Here is a 12,908-nt window from a genome sequence, read left to right on the forward strand (position 1 = left end):
GGAAGGCACGGGCCTCAAAAGAGTCCGTGAAGGAGCTGAGAGTAGATGTAGACTGACTAAAGGCGGATCATCTGCCTTTATATTTATTGCTCCAGGACCCAGCACCAACAGTTCATCTAGAGACGGAGCAGTCACAGAGGCCTCCCAAGAGGAAGAGGATGATCCCTCGAGCTGATGATGCAGTCATCCAGCTGGCTGACCCATAGGAGACCTCTTCTAGTCAGCCACAGGGTGCACTACCTACAGAGCCTGTCTAGTCCCAGGCCCAAGTCCCAGTAGTAGAGCAGCAGGCCATAGGGGACCAGTCTGAGGTCCCCGAGCACATAGAGGACCCAGGGACCACACATGACCCTATGCAGACAGACAGGCCATAGGGAGTTTTTTATATCCTTTTTTCCTCTTATCCTTTTGGTGATATATTTAGACTAGTTGGCAATGGGGACAATGCCAGCTTTCATTTTAGGGGGTAGGCCCTACCTGTTATTCATTTGGATGATTGTATATATATTTGATACATTTTATGCTTTCTTGATTTTTTTCATCTTTGGTCTATATATAATTTTGACATTTCGTTACATTTATCGTGCTTTTATTTTACTTTGGGTCTGTATATAAATTTATGTTTCATTGTACATATTCTCCCATCTATTGTATATTCAAATCCCCTTTTCTATATATTCATTCTATTTTCCGCAAATTTTTCGTTCTTAGCTTCTTATTTGTGATTCGTAGCTTCTTGTTTTCAAAGTTTGCAATAAGCCTTTGGTTTTCTTAATGCCATGGTTCTTTCCAAAGGCGGAGTGTTGTGTGAACCGGGTGGCTCTTCCCAATGATGGATGTCGTGACAACCTTCTTAAGGGCTTGAGTCCATTTTTCTTTTTGTTTTTAGTAGTTGGTAGTTAAGGGTACCTCAAGCAAAGCTTCACTTGGGCCTAACACATTTACCTTTGATTTCATGGTCAAAAAACAACTTATTGTGTTTAGGATGGTGAAAGTCGTGACCTTGAGAGTCTTGTGTTGACCGATAATAATCAAGTGGTTTTTTGGGACCATTGTGTGCTCAAATCGTATCTAAAGTTGTTGTGGGCCCCGAATCTATGTCTTTAGCAATCCATTAGCTTGTGCGGTGAGTAATTGAATTGCAAGTCCACGTCCCGAGCCATTAGTCTAGAACTTGTCCTAAATGTTTGTTGAGGCAAAATCCTAAGTGAATTTTGACTTGAGACATGATTATAGCTCTCCTTGATCCAATGATAGTTTGAACAATTCCATAGCGTACCAATGATAAGATCCCTAGTCAACCGTCTTGAGCCTTGGACTTTTTTTTTCTTTCAAGAACCATGATACAAGCCTATACATGTTCTAAAGATACCCTCTCTTAGCACCCGATCTTTCCTTTAACATATGGCAAAAGTATAAGTTTGGGGGGAGAGACGAGGATTGCAACAAAGTAGTAAAAAGGCACAAAAATGAAGTAAAGTAAAGGCAATGAAAAAAATAAAGAAAAGCAAAAATACAAAAAGAATGTCCAATGTGAAAAAGATTAAAACGGGATTCAAGAAAAGCAAAGAATCAAAGGTGTGGAAAGTTGAAAAAGGAGACAAAGTTTGAAATGCATAAGAAAGAGTGACAGTGTGTCTCTCTAACCCCTTAGAAAGAAGTGAAATGACTCAAAGAGTCAAGTGAATGTGTGCCAAATGAATCAAAAGAAGTGCTTAAGGGAAGATGGAACCTACTTAGACCAAAACATTCCCTACCTTGAATCAAAAGCCTTCACAATATTTCCACAAAAGCCCTATATGATCTTGAGTTGAATGAAGCTTACCTTAGTGGATACTCACATAAGGGGCAAATATATGGTACTTAGAGCCGGACTTGTGACTTTTTCTTGAGAGAGATGAGTGAATTTCTATTAACCTCGTTTGTGTGCCACTATTCTAAAGGTGAGGTTTACTTAGGGAGAGTTGAGGATGTGTGAGTTTGGGTCCACAATGACCAAAGTAATTGAAAGAGTTCTTTGATGTGTTGAGTCAACCCTTGATGCTCTTGTGTCACACTTAACCCATGGTGTTTCAATGAGTAAATGTTGTTAATGATTCATTTGTATTGAGGGCAATTGTTAGTCCCAATTGATGCTAGTTGAGGTTGCTTTAGGACAGCTGAAAACTTCTTGGATTTTCCCTTAAGGGGTGGGTCTTATTTTGTTTGCTTGAGGACAAGCAAAAGCTTAAGTTTGGGGGAGTTGATAACAAGGGATTTTGACGCATTTTATACTCCTTCTTGCTTATGCTTTGATTATAAATTCACACAAAATAGTCCCGAAAGGCTCACAAGTTGTGCTTGATTGCAGGTTTGCTCAACAAGGTGACAATTCGTCAAAAACAGCTCAAAAAGGAGTGAAACATGCTCAAGTACCAAGAACAAGTCCAAGCTCAATGAAACAGGACCAATGCAGCCGCACTCCATTCTGTGCGGTCTACAAAGAGGGGGTTCAGAGAGTGCTCATTTCAGGCAGTCAAGCAATGTGGCCGCAAAACATTTCATGTGGACCGCATTGACTTCATTGCGGTCGCACTCGATTTTGTGCGGTCCGCAAAGCTCAAGTTCAGAGAGGTGCCAAGTTGGAGGAACAATGCCAATGCGGTTCGCGGTCCATTTTGTAGGGACCGCAATAGAAGTCATCGCAGCCGCGATACATTTTGTGCAACCGATGGTGGCCAGCTTCAGAGAAAAGATTGTTTTAGCCAAGAGCCTTAGTGTGGCCACACTCGATTTTGTGCGGTCCGCACTAGCCCCGTCGGGGTATTTTTGTCTAGAATTTCCGGCCTAGTATAAATAGTTTCTTTTCCCATTTTTAGGTCATCAATTGTATTCTAGACAGCAGCTGCGCTCGTGAATAGTGTTCTTTTACCATTTTGAGTAATTTTACGTTAGTTTCATCATTGAATCTTCAAGTTTTATCTAGTAATTAAATATTATGGGTTTTTTTCATCTATTTCTTTTATTTTATTCTATAATCATGAGTAACTAGACCCATTAGCTAGGGTTGTGGCTCAACCCTAGTGTGGGTAATTGATGGGTCTTGTGTTTTAAGGCTTGAATGTCTATGAGTGTTTGATATTTGGACTAATTTATGGTTTAAATGTTGAATTAGTGGTTGCAAACACTAGTTTATGGCTAGTTGACTTTGGCTCTTCTGGAGAAAGAGAGCCTAAGTCTATGCAATTGGTCTAACAAAGAATTGGGCGTATTCAAGAGATTGATAGCCCCAATTAAAGGGTTAAACCTAAAGATAGTAATACCCGACTTGAACCTCGATTGCTTGCACAAATTATCATACCCAATTGGTCTTGAGAAAGTCAATTAGGGAAAAATCACTCGAATTACCAAGAGGTATAGAGTGAGTAGAATCGTGCAATGGTTATACCGTAATCCCCAAATATGAAAACCTAGACTTAGATTAGAAAACTCATCAAGTATCCACCTAGGAGAAAGTCACTTCCCTGGTGTCTTTTAACTATTTAGACAACATTCAGTAGTTTACTCTTAGCTTCACTTAGCCTAATTTAGAATCTTAATAGTATAAATTTAGAAGTAATATCAAAACTAACAATGTTTAGAAGTGCGATTAGGAACAACTACACAACTCCAATTTAGATAGACACTCAATTCCAATCTCTAGCTCCCTGTGAAAATCGATCCCGACCTTCTCGGGTAAAAGCTGTTTCGACCACTCTTGCTACTTTGTAGTAGTACAGGGTTGGACTCAATCAGGAACCACGTGGCTATGCATTTAATCGCAGCAATATCTCTGAGCTTTGTGATGCCTTGAGAATAGTCAGTACTCTGGTTGTGACGCTTAGGCTCAATTTTTGACTCTAGGATAAATACTTTAAATCACGAAATTCTTAAATTTGCTTAACTGCTTTGACTGGAGTGTCGTGATAAGAACCAATCCTGAATGAGTTATGTGCCATGTCTGTGTGAAGTTTGTATGTGTTCTGTGCATTGCATTTGATGTCTAGAACTTGCCCCGTGTGTGTGCAAAGCGAAATAGTAGTCTTGTTCAGTTTGCGAAATGATGTAGGTAGTTCTTTGTTAAAACAAATATATATAGAGTGTAAATGCCTAATTTTTGCCTTATATATATATATATATATATATATATATATATAAATGTGTGTGTGTGTGTGTGTGTCTGTGTGTATGTATTTTGTTCTTATTTGTATATGTATAGGTTTTAAGAGTTGTTTAATGGTTTGATAAATGGGGTAGGGATTGTGCTAGTTGAATTTTAAAGAAATTGAGCCAAAATTAGCCCAAATCAATGGCCCAATTCTATTTGACCCAGTTTGGTGAAGCCCACCTGAGAGGTAAGCTAAACGACGTAGTTTCATGGTGAAACTACGCCGTTTCTTTTAATGACATGGAGATTCAACTTCAGTCATTGATCAACCCTTGATCTAATGGTCCATATTTGATCTCTCAAGAGGTATATAACCCCGTAAAGAATCAGAAAATTGCCTTATTTACACCCAACCCAAACCCTAAACTCCTCTCCTCACTCTATCCCTTCCTCTCTGCTGCCGCAAGGCATCCACGGTGGCGGCGCCTTCCAGAATTCATCACCGGCGGCGGAGCCCCTCCAAACACCACCATAATTTCACCCCTACTCATCTCAACCTCCTCTTTCCAAATCCACGAACCAAATCCTTTGAATCCCACCCAAACTCCACGAATAAACCAAAATCCAAAACCCTAGCCCAATTTATTTTGAAAATTCGTCGAGTTTTAGACCTCTCCTTAATAAAATACTTACATAGGCGTGTAGAGATCCACATGATCTATCATCCTATGTTTTTTTCACCACAAAAAATGCACCGCCACCGGCATCCACCCCTACTGCCGTGGCAGCGCCGTTGCTCCACCACCAAAGACCACCATTGTTTCTCCACTCTAGCTTCATCTCGATGTAAAGGCACTCGTTTCCTTCTAGCACGACGGAAAACCCTATTTGTTTTGGTGCCTGCTAAAAACAAACGTGCACTTTAATGTCAGACAGTTAGGACTCGTCTTCCTTGTCATCTCCTCGTTTGATTTGGCATCGGCTTCCATCGTTTGGTATAACCCTATTCCCTTTTTTTCTCTCTTCTTCTTCTCCAATTCTTCGATTATATTTGTTATTAGGTTTAGGGATTAATCATAGTCATGATTCTGTTAGTTGTATTATTAGTGTATTTTATGTCAGTAATTCGTTGTTATTCTGGAATCACATGTTTCTTCATAACTTTAAATTAGTTTTCAACCTTGCCAGTCGATTAGCTCGTATATAGTTCGTCAGTTTTGATTTTTGGTTCTACGACCTAGCTGGTCGACTATTTCATATGCATTTGTTATTACTGAACTTTTAGTTTTATCGACCTAGCTAGTCGATTATTTGGTTGTTCGTGCTTGTTACTCCTGGATATTTGTTTTGGTCGTTTGTTTGAATATTCAGTTAGTTGCGACTACAAATGATGGATTCAATTCAAATTGGTGGATTGTTTAATTCATCGGGTTTAGTTGGTTCATTGAATGATTTGTTAAGCTTGACCTTATCTTCCTTTGAGCATGATTTTAGTTTGAGTTTTTAGCTTAAATAAGTCATGTATTGATTAAAAACTGAAATAGTAAGAAATACTTGAGTGTAGGGTTCTTTGTTTGGTTGTTTTTACTGTTGCGGATTGTTTGGAGTAAAATACTCCAAAAAATTTTCCACAATTGGTAAGAAAATTATTCATTGACCAAAATTCTAATTTTAGACAAATTATTGGTCAAAAATCAATCATTTTGGACAGATTTTTGGCCAAACAAAATCTGTCCCAAGGTCCTTCCTCTCCCTATAAAAAGAGGAGCTCTTTCCTCATTTGGAAAAAAAGATCTTGGACTCTAAGAAAGACATCTTTTACACACATTTTTCAAAATATCCTTTTTTACATATCTGAGAGAGAGAGAGTAAAATATCAGTTGAATACTCATAATAAGTTGCAAAACCTAAGAGCTGTTTGAGTGTTAGCCAATCTTATGGAAAGACTTAGCGAATTCATTGAATAATGACATGATGTGAATCGGGATGTTTAGTTATTTTGTTCTTAAGAAAACTGGATGTGTTGTGATTTATTAATGATAAATGGAACATGGTTCTTCAACAAATGAAAATATTGTTTGATTTGTTAGTTTCCTGTTAAATCTTGAAATAAGATATGTTGTCTCAGATAATCTGATATGTGGGGAAAATTGAATATTGAGAATGAGACTTACTAACTACTTAAATTGAAATTTTATTTGAGCAAGTTAACTGGGTAGTAGGATTATGTACATAAAAGTTTGGATTAATTAATTCTTCTTGTCCAAATCATAACAAAAGTGGCCCATATATTTTCATAAGCAACCCCTTTTTACTTCAATAAGATAGCCTTTTTCTTTAAAATAACAAAAGCTGGCCCAACATTTTTTTTTTATATTTTTCCCTACTAATTAGTTCCAAAATCTGATTTTTTACTATTTTAATAGATTAATAACCTTTAATGAGTTAATTAAATACAAGGTAATTTTAGGACGCTCTAAATATAGACAATGTGTTCACACGATCTTTGGTCGTTTTTTTATTTTATAAAATGGTCATGTGTGCATCACCGCTCCTTGGCTCTAAAATAGTAATTTGTGTTTTCTAGTTAATCGTATTTGACCATGTGTTCATACCCATTCCTTGGTCAAATGCACATAATCAAATAAGGACCTTGTGTGCTTAAACGCCGGTCAAAATATTATTATGCGGTACTAGACAATAGTATTTGTTTTTTTAGGTAAATAAATCACAGTTTATCCAGAATTAATTCAAGCCAAGTTCAAGTTACTAAAGTGACCGTGCCAGAACCACGAGACTCGGGGAATTCCTTACACTTTCTTCCAGGTCAATAGAATTCCTTACCCGAACTTTGTTTTCGCAGACCAACATGAAAAGAGTCAAATCTTCCTTTGAATAGGGATTCAAATAAAAGGTCACTTGGGACACCGACAAAAATCAATTCCAAGTGGCGACTCTGTAAATAAATTAATTCCTATTCAAGTTTGTCACTTAAATTGGAAAAATTCTTTAGCTCAGAATCCATAATATTGCATTATCTTTTGGAGGGGTAAAAAAGGGGTGTGACAGCTCTGGCGACTCTGCTGGGGAACTAATAAGAATTCGAGCTTGTACATGTTGACTTTTTATTTGGCTTTATAAATTTTGTAAATATTGTGATTTATTTCTGCCTAATGTGCTACCTGTTCGCTTTTTACCGTTATTGATATTGTTGAACGTTACATATAAACTGTTTTCTCACGCACCCCCTATGAGTCTTCTTGAAATTAAATTGGGCATTTGCTTGATAGAGCCTGCTTTCTTTGAGATAGCCGAGGTGCTTGTCATATAGTGAAGGATTTTAGTCACACCTGTTTTAGGCGGGGAGCACCACCAGTTAAGCCGGAAAGCAATGCTACCGGTACACTGACCCTCCTCGACTCGAGTTGTCTGCTCGAGTAAGCCAGTCTAGGTACCTTTTTCACCAAGATTTAAACCTAGAAGAACAAACCCCATGTCGGATTTCCCAAGTAGGTTCGCTATATGTGCATCATGTGCATTTGACTTAGCGAAACTCGGCACAGGGGCCAGGTCCGTATAAGACAAGAATCCTATTTGAGACCATCATGTTCACGTATGTGCCACTTGATACATCATTTAGAAGGCTTACTTACATTGTCGACCGGCTTTGAAAAATTAGTGTAGCGGAATTATTAGAGAAAAAAAAAAGAAAAAAGGAATCATTCTCCTAGTTTAGTGCAAATAAACCTTTATTTTTTAAACAAAAATAACAAATAAATAATAATAATAATAATAATAATAATAATAACAATAATAATAATAATAATAAAAATATTTTGTAGTAGTCTGGCGTGAGGTTTAAAGATTAATTTTCATAAAAATCAAAAGAGAAAAGTACTCAGTTTCACCGAACTACACGGGTTTGATTCTCACCGGGTGTGAGATAAATCGGGTTCAGCCCACACTTTTCAAAAAAAGGAGCATGATATTCTGCATGTGCATAAACGTTTTGAAGGGTCGTTTTTTTTAAAATAGCTACTTTATCCATCTTTATTCACCTTTTTACCATTTTGCCCTTATGTCTGGCCATTCTTTTTGTCGAGACCATTTTAAACCTTTCCGGAAGTACCGAATGACTGTTTTCGCAAAAGTAGCCATTTTATCTAATTTTGTCTAGTTATATTTGTTGAGACAGCCTTTGAACCCCTCTCGGGAGTGCCGAAGGGCCGTTTTCGGTAAAATAGTTTTTATTTATTTATTTATTTTGTCTATTTTTATCACTTTGTTTCTATGGCCGTTTTCGTAATAATAGTCATTCTTCCTGCTTTTATCATCTCAACTTTTGTGTCCGATAATTTCAAAATATATATATAATAATAATAATAAAAATAAATAGATCGAGTCCTAAATTGGCAATAAAAAAAGAGAAAAAAGAATGATCAAGATTTGCATATAGTTTAGGCAAGTCCTGGCCCTTTTATCTTATTTTTAGGTTCACCATGAGTTCTCCACATAGAAGTAGTCAGAAAAGGGTAAGGAACAAGACACCTCCTATGTTCTTGATCAGAGATAAGACCTCGAGTAGTCTCTGTAATTGGTGGACTAGTTTTGCTACATGGGAACAGAATCAAGTATTTAAGCACCTCAAGTTCCTCACAAACATCATGATAATTAAGCCTAACAGAGATTTAATCGAGGCTTTAGTGGGTTTTTGGGACCCCGTCAACAGTGTCTTCCGGTTCAAATATTGTGAAATGATGCCTGCATTGGAGGAATTAGGTGGGTTCACCGAATTGGGGAGAGACCTTCGTGGGAAAAAGCCTGCTGCTCTGAGAAAAGTTGGTGTGAACAACTTTTTAAAGAAGTTATGCCTCCGTCGAATTCCAATGGTTTGCTTAAATGAAGGTTGGGTTCTGTTGGAATATCTTTATGACAAATTTGGGGCCGAGAAAGGATTTGAAAACTTCTCGGGCATAGAATTCGTCAACCAGTTAAGTTACAACGCTTGGAGGGAGTTGAGAATCTTCACATTCATGATATCATTTCTAGGGATCATGGTCTTTCCAGAGCATGGTGGGTGCATCAAAATTCAATTGGTTGCAGTAGTCTCATATTTGCAAAGTAACGAGGATCATACAATTCTCCCCATGATTTTGGGAGATATTTTTCGAGCTTTGACCCGTTGTCAAGAAGGTGAAGATTACTTCAAGGGATGCAACATTCTGCTACATACGTGGTTCATAGAGCACCTTTATCATCATCCAATAGTAGTAAATTTTAATGATAAATGGCTAAATTACATTGGATATCACCCAGACAAAGCTGCGAGTTGTAATCTTCCAGAGGGGGTGAGGTCCTGGAGGACATTACTTGGTTCATTGAGTGCTGATAGAATCACTTGGAACTATTACTGGTTCCCTTCTACTAGGGTCATGCATATGTCAACGTATCACCTGTTCTTCATACTCATGGGTTTCAGAGGTTTCCAACCCTACACGCATCTACGCATTATGCGCCAGCTAGGGATAGAGCAAAAGAGGCCCCCGATTGAGGACATGTGCCCGTTCGTGTGGGAATTCAAGGGAGAGGAACCTCCAAGCAAGTCATATGCACAAAAGGTTTGGTTTGGTGGTCGATTTTCTAATTTGGACGAGATAGTAGTTGATCGTGAATGTGGGGAGGTAATCCTCGCATACCTTGAGTGGTTTCAAAACCAGGCTATCCCTGAGCAAAGGCCAAAAAGATCCATACAACATGCAGTTGATTGGGAGGAGGAGATCGAGGCCAGAGTTAGAGAAACCAAAAGGGAAGTGGCACACGAGTTCCAATCTCGTATTGACATTTTACAAGAAGATAAGGGCATTTTGGAGATAGCCATGGACATACAATAGGCTGATTTTGAGCAGGAAAAGGCTTAGTGGGCACGAGAGAAGCAAGCACTCAAAGCCCAAATTCTAAAGAAGAACATAGTCACAACCGAATGGTTCATTGACCAAGATATCTCTCACTGGCATGTTTGGGATGACATGGCACAGGACTTCATCAAACAATTTCAGTACAACATTGATATTGCACCGAATCGTGATTCCTTATCCAATATGAAGAAAAAGCCGACCTAAAGTTTTAGGGAGTATGCCATCAAGTGGAGGGAGCAAGCGGCTAGAGTTAAGCCACCCATGGATAACCACAGAGCCGATCATAATCAAACCTGCCTTGCAACCCCCTATGACCAACACAAAAACCACTCCTTGGAACTACAATAAAACTGTGATGACCTACAAAGGCAAAGAAATCATAGAGGAAGTGGGGGAAACTGGAGGTTTGACTCGATCGGGGAGATGTTACTCTCCAGAAGAGTTGAGGAAGGCCAAGCAAATCAGAGAAGGCCAATTGCCAATAAAGAAACCAGTCACTAAAGCGGAGGCGGAAGAGTTTTTGAAAAAGATGAAAGTTCAGGATTACTCAATCATTGACCAGCTAAGAAAGACTCCTGCCCAAATCTCTCTACTATCTCTGCTCAAACATTCCAAAGAGCATGCCCGTGTACTAATCAAGGTATTGAACGAGGCACATATCTCAGAGGAAACCACAGTGAATCAGTTAGAGAAGATGGCTAACAGATATTTTGAGGTGAACAGAATCTTCTTTACTGATGATGAACTTCTCGAGGAGGAAGCCGAGCACAATAGGGCTTTGCACTTGAGGGTCAAATGTGAGGGGCATTATGTAAAGCGAGTCATGGTTGATGGAGGCTCAAGTGTAGATGTATGCCCTCTCTCTACCTTGTAAAGCATGAAGATCAATACAGACAGAATCCGACCCAACAATGTTCGCATCCGGGCTTTTTATGGCTCAGCGAGAGATACCATTGGGGAAATCAACCTCACCATGACCATTGGGCCGGTTGACTTTGAGATTGTTTTCCAAGTAGTGGACATGGTCACTTCTTATAACTTTCTTCTTGGAAGGACATGGAGCCATACGGCCCAATCTATGCCATCCACCTTGCACTCGATGCTCAAATTCGAACATGACAAGCAAGAAATTATTGTTCACGGGGAAGACGAGTCTTCATTTATAAAGACTTGTTAATCCCATGTATTGAGGCCAAGAAAGGGTATGAGTCCATTGTCTATTAGGCTTTTGAAGTGGTTGTTGTAGACTATGTTGAGGAAGAAAAGCCCATTTTGCATCCTCGTCTTTCCGTCACATCTGTAATGGTGGTTGCAGTTATGTTGAGACAAGGTTATGAGCCAGGAAAAGGCTTGGGGGTATCATTACAAGGAATTTCAGAGCCTATTTTTTCGTTTAGTAACCAGGGTGCTTTTGGCTTAGGCTTCAAGCCAACACAAGCAGATAAAAACAAAGCCAAGCACCACAGAAAGCATGGATGGGTCTTGCAACAACCTATCTATCATATTTTCTACACTTTTGTCAAGCCATGACTCCAAGAGGGTTAAAATTCCTCAGCGCATGCAAACATTGATGAAATTTGCCATGGCCTCAGCCATATGTATTCTGAAGTGAATATGATCCAGGCTGGTGAAGGCACTAGTCGTGCCGATATGCAACTAATTGACCCAGACACCATGCTCACCAACTAGGAAGCAACTCCTCTCCCCATAAGGAAGGAGTCTTGGTAGTTTCCTTTTGCAACTTCTTTTTTGTATTTTGGGTTACTTTCAGGGTTGTAATCCAAACATCTCAGTGTGATTGTTTTGTTTTGATGTTAACCCTTCTATCCTTTCGAATTCAATGAAATGTAGTTCAGTTTCATATTAAGTTTTGTATCTTTTCCTTTTTCTAATTCCTGTCATTTTATTTCCATTTCAGTTTTGTTAATGCTGGCTTTAATAACATGACATGCATGAGGAATTCACTCCCAGATCTTAAAAAGCTGTCTAATATCGAAATAATGCATCAAGAGGTTGAATGATAAATATAAGGTTGTTGAGGAAATAAAAAGAGAGTTGGAACAATTTGAAAACAAGTCTAAGCCTAACCTCAATGAAACTGAGCTGATTAATATCGGAAGTCATGAAGAAGTCAGAGAAACGAAGATAAGCATTCACACTGAACAAAAAACTTGAGATGCCTTGATTCAACTTTTATTTGAATACAGATATGTGTTTGCTTGGTCTTACGATGATATGCCGGGTTTAAGTGCTGATCTAGTCGTTCATAAGCTTCATACGTATCCTGATTTTCCACCAGTCCAACAAAAGCAACGAAAATTTAAAACAAACGTGAGTAACAAAATCAAAGAGGAAATAATGAAGCAACTGAGCGCCAATGTGGTTAGAGCTGTACGATACACCACCTGGGTGGCGAATGTTGTGCATGTGCCGAAGAAGGATAGAAAGACTAGAGTCTGTGCTGACTACAGGGACCTGAACAAAGAAAGTCCAAAGGATAATTTTCCTTTACCAAATATCCACATTCTTGTAGATAATTGCGCAAAACATGAGATATAATCATTCGTGGATTGCTATGTTGGGTACCACCAAATTCTAATGGATGAGGATGATACAGAAAAAACCGCTTTCACCACTCCATGGGGTACTTATTGTTACAAAGTCATGCCATTTGTTTTAAAGAATGCAAGGGCAACTTACATTAGGGCCATGACCACCATTTTTCACGACATGATGCACAAAGAGATTGAAGTATATGTCAATGATGTCATCATAAAATCAAAGACACAGGCTGATCACGTGTGCGATTTGAAAAAGTTTTTCGAACGACTTCGAAGGTATGACCTTAAGCTTAATCCAGCCAAGTG

At 38.7% G+C, this 12,908-nt stretch overlaps 1 protein-coding gene across 1 annotated transcript; it reads left to right on the forward strand.

Moving 5' to 3' along the window:
• The first annotated feature begins 10,396 nt into the window (after positions 1-10,396).
• On the forward strand, positions 10,397-12,600 carry LOC138871554 (uncharacterized). The gene is made up of 3 exons (XM_070149440.1): positions 10,397-10,911; positions 11,960-12,025; positions 12,249-12,600. Exons 1-3 carry the CDS (start codon positions 10,397-10,399, stop codon positions 12,598-12,600), a joined length of 933 nt encoding a protein of 310 aa, XP_070005541.1.
• The last annotated feature ends 308 nt before the right edge of the window (positions 12,601-12,908 follow it).

The sequence above is a fragment of the Nicotiana sylvestris genome, chromosome 6, assembly GCF_000393655.2.
Source record: "Nicotiana sylvestris chromosome 6, ASM39365v2, whole genome shotgun sequence".
In the NCBI taxonomy this organism is placed as follows: Eukaryota; Viridiplantae; Streptophyta; class Magnoliopsida; order Solanales; family Solanaceae; genus Nicotiana; species Nicotiana sylvestris.

What these genes read in the sequence shown, in the direction of transcription:
- LOC138871554 (XM_070149440.1), top strand. Translation starts at nt 10,397, where the DNA reads ATGACCTACAAAGGCAAAGAAATCATAGAGGAAGTGGGGGAAACTGGA. An exon ending in GTATGCCCTCTCTCTACCTT is followed by an intron (nt 10,912 to 11,959) that starts GTAAAGCATGAA and finishes TTTCCATTTCAG; the next exon opens with TTTTGTTAATGCTGGCTTTA. An exon ending in CTCCCAGATCTTAAAAAGCT is followed by an intron (nt 12,026 to 12,248) that starts GTCTAATATCGA and finishes ATTTGAATACAG; the next exon opens with ATATGTGTTTGCTTGGTCTT.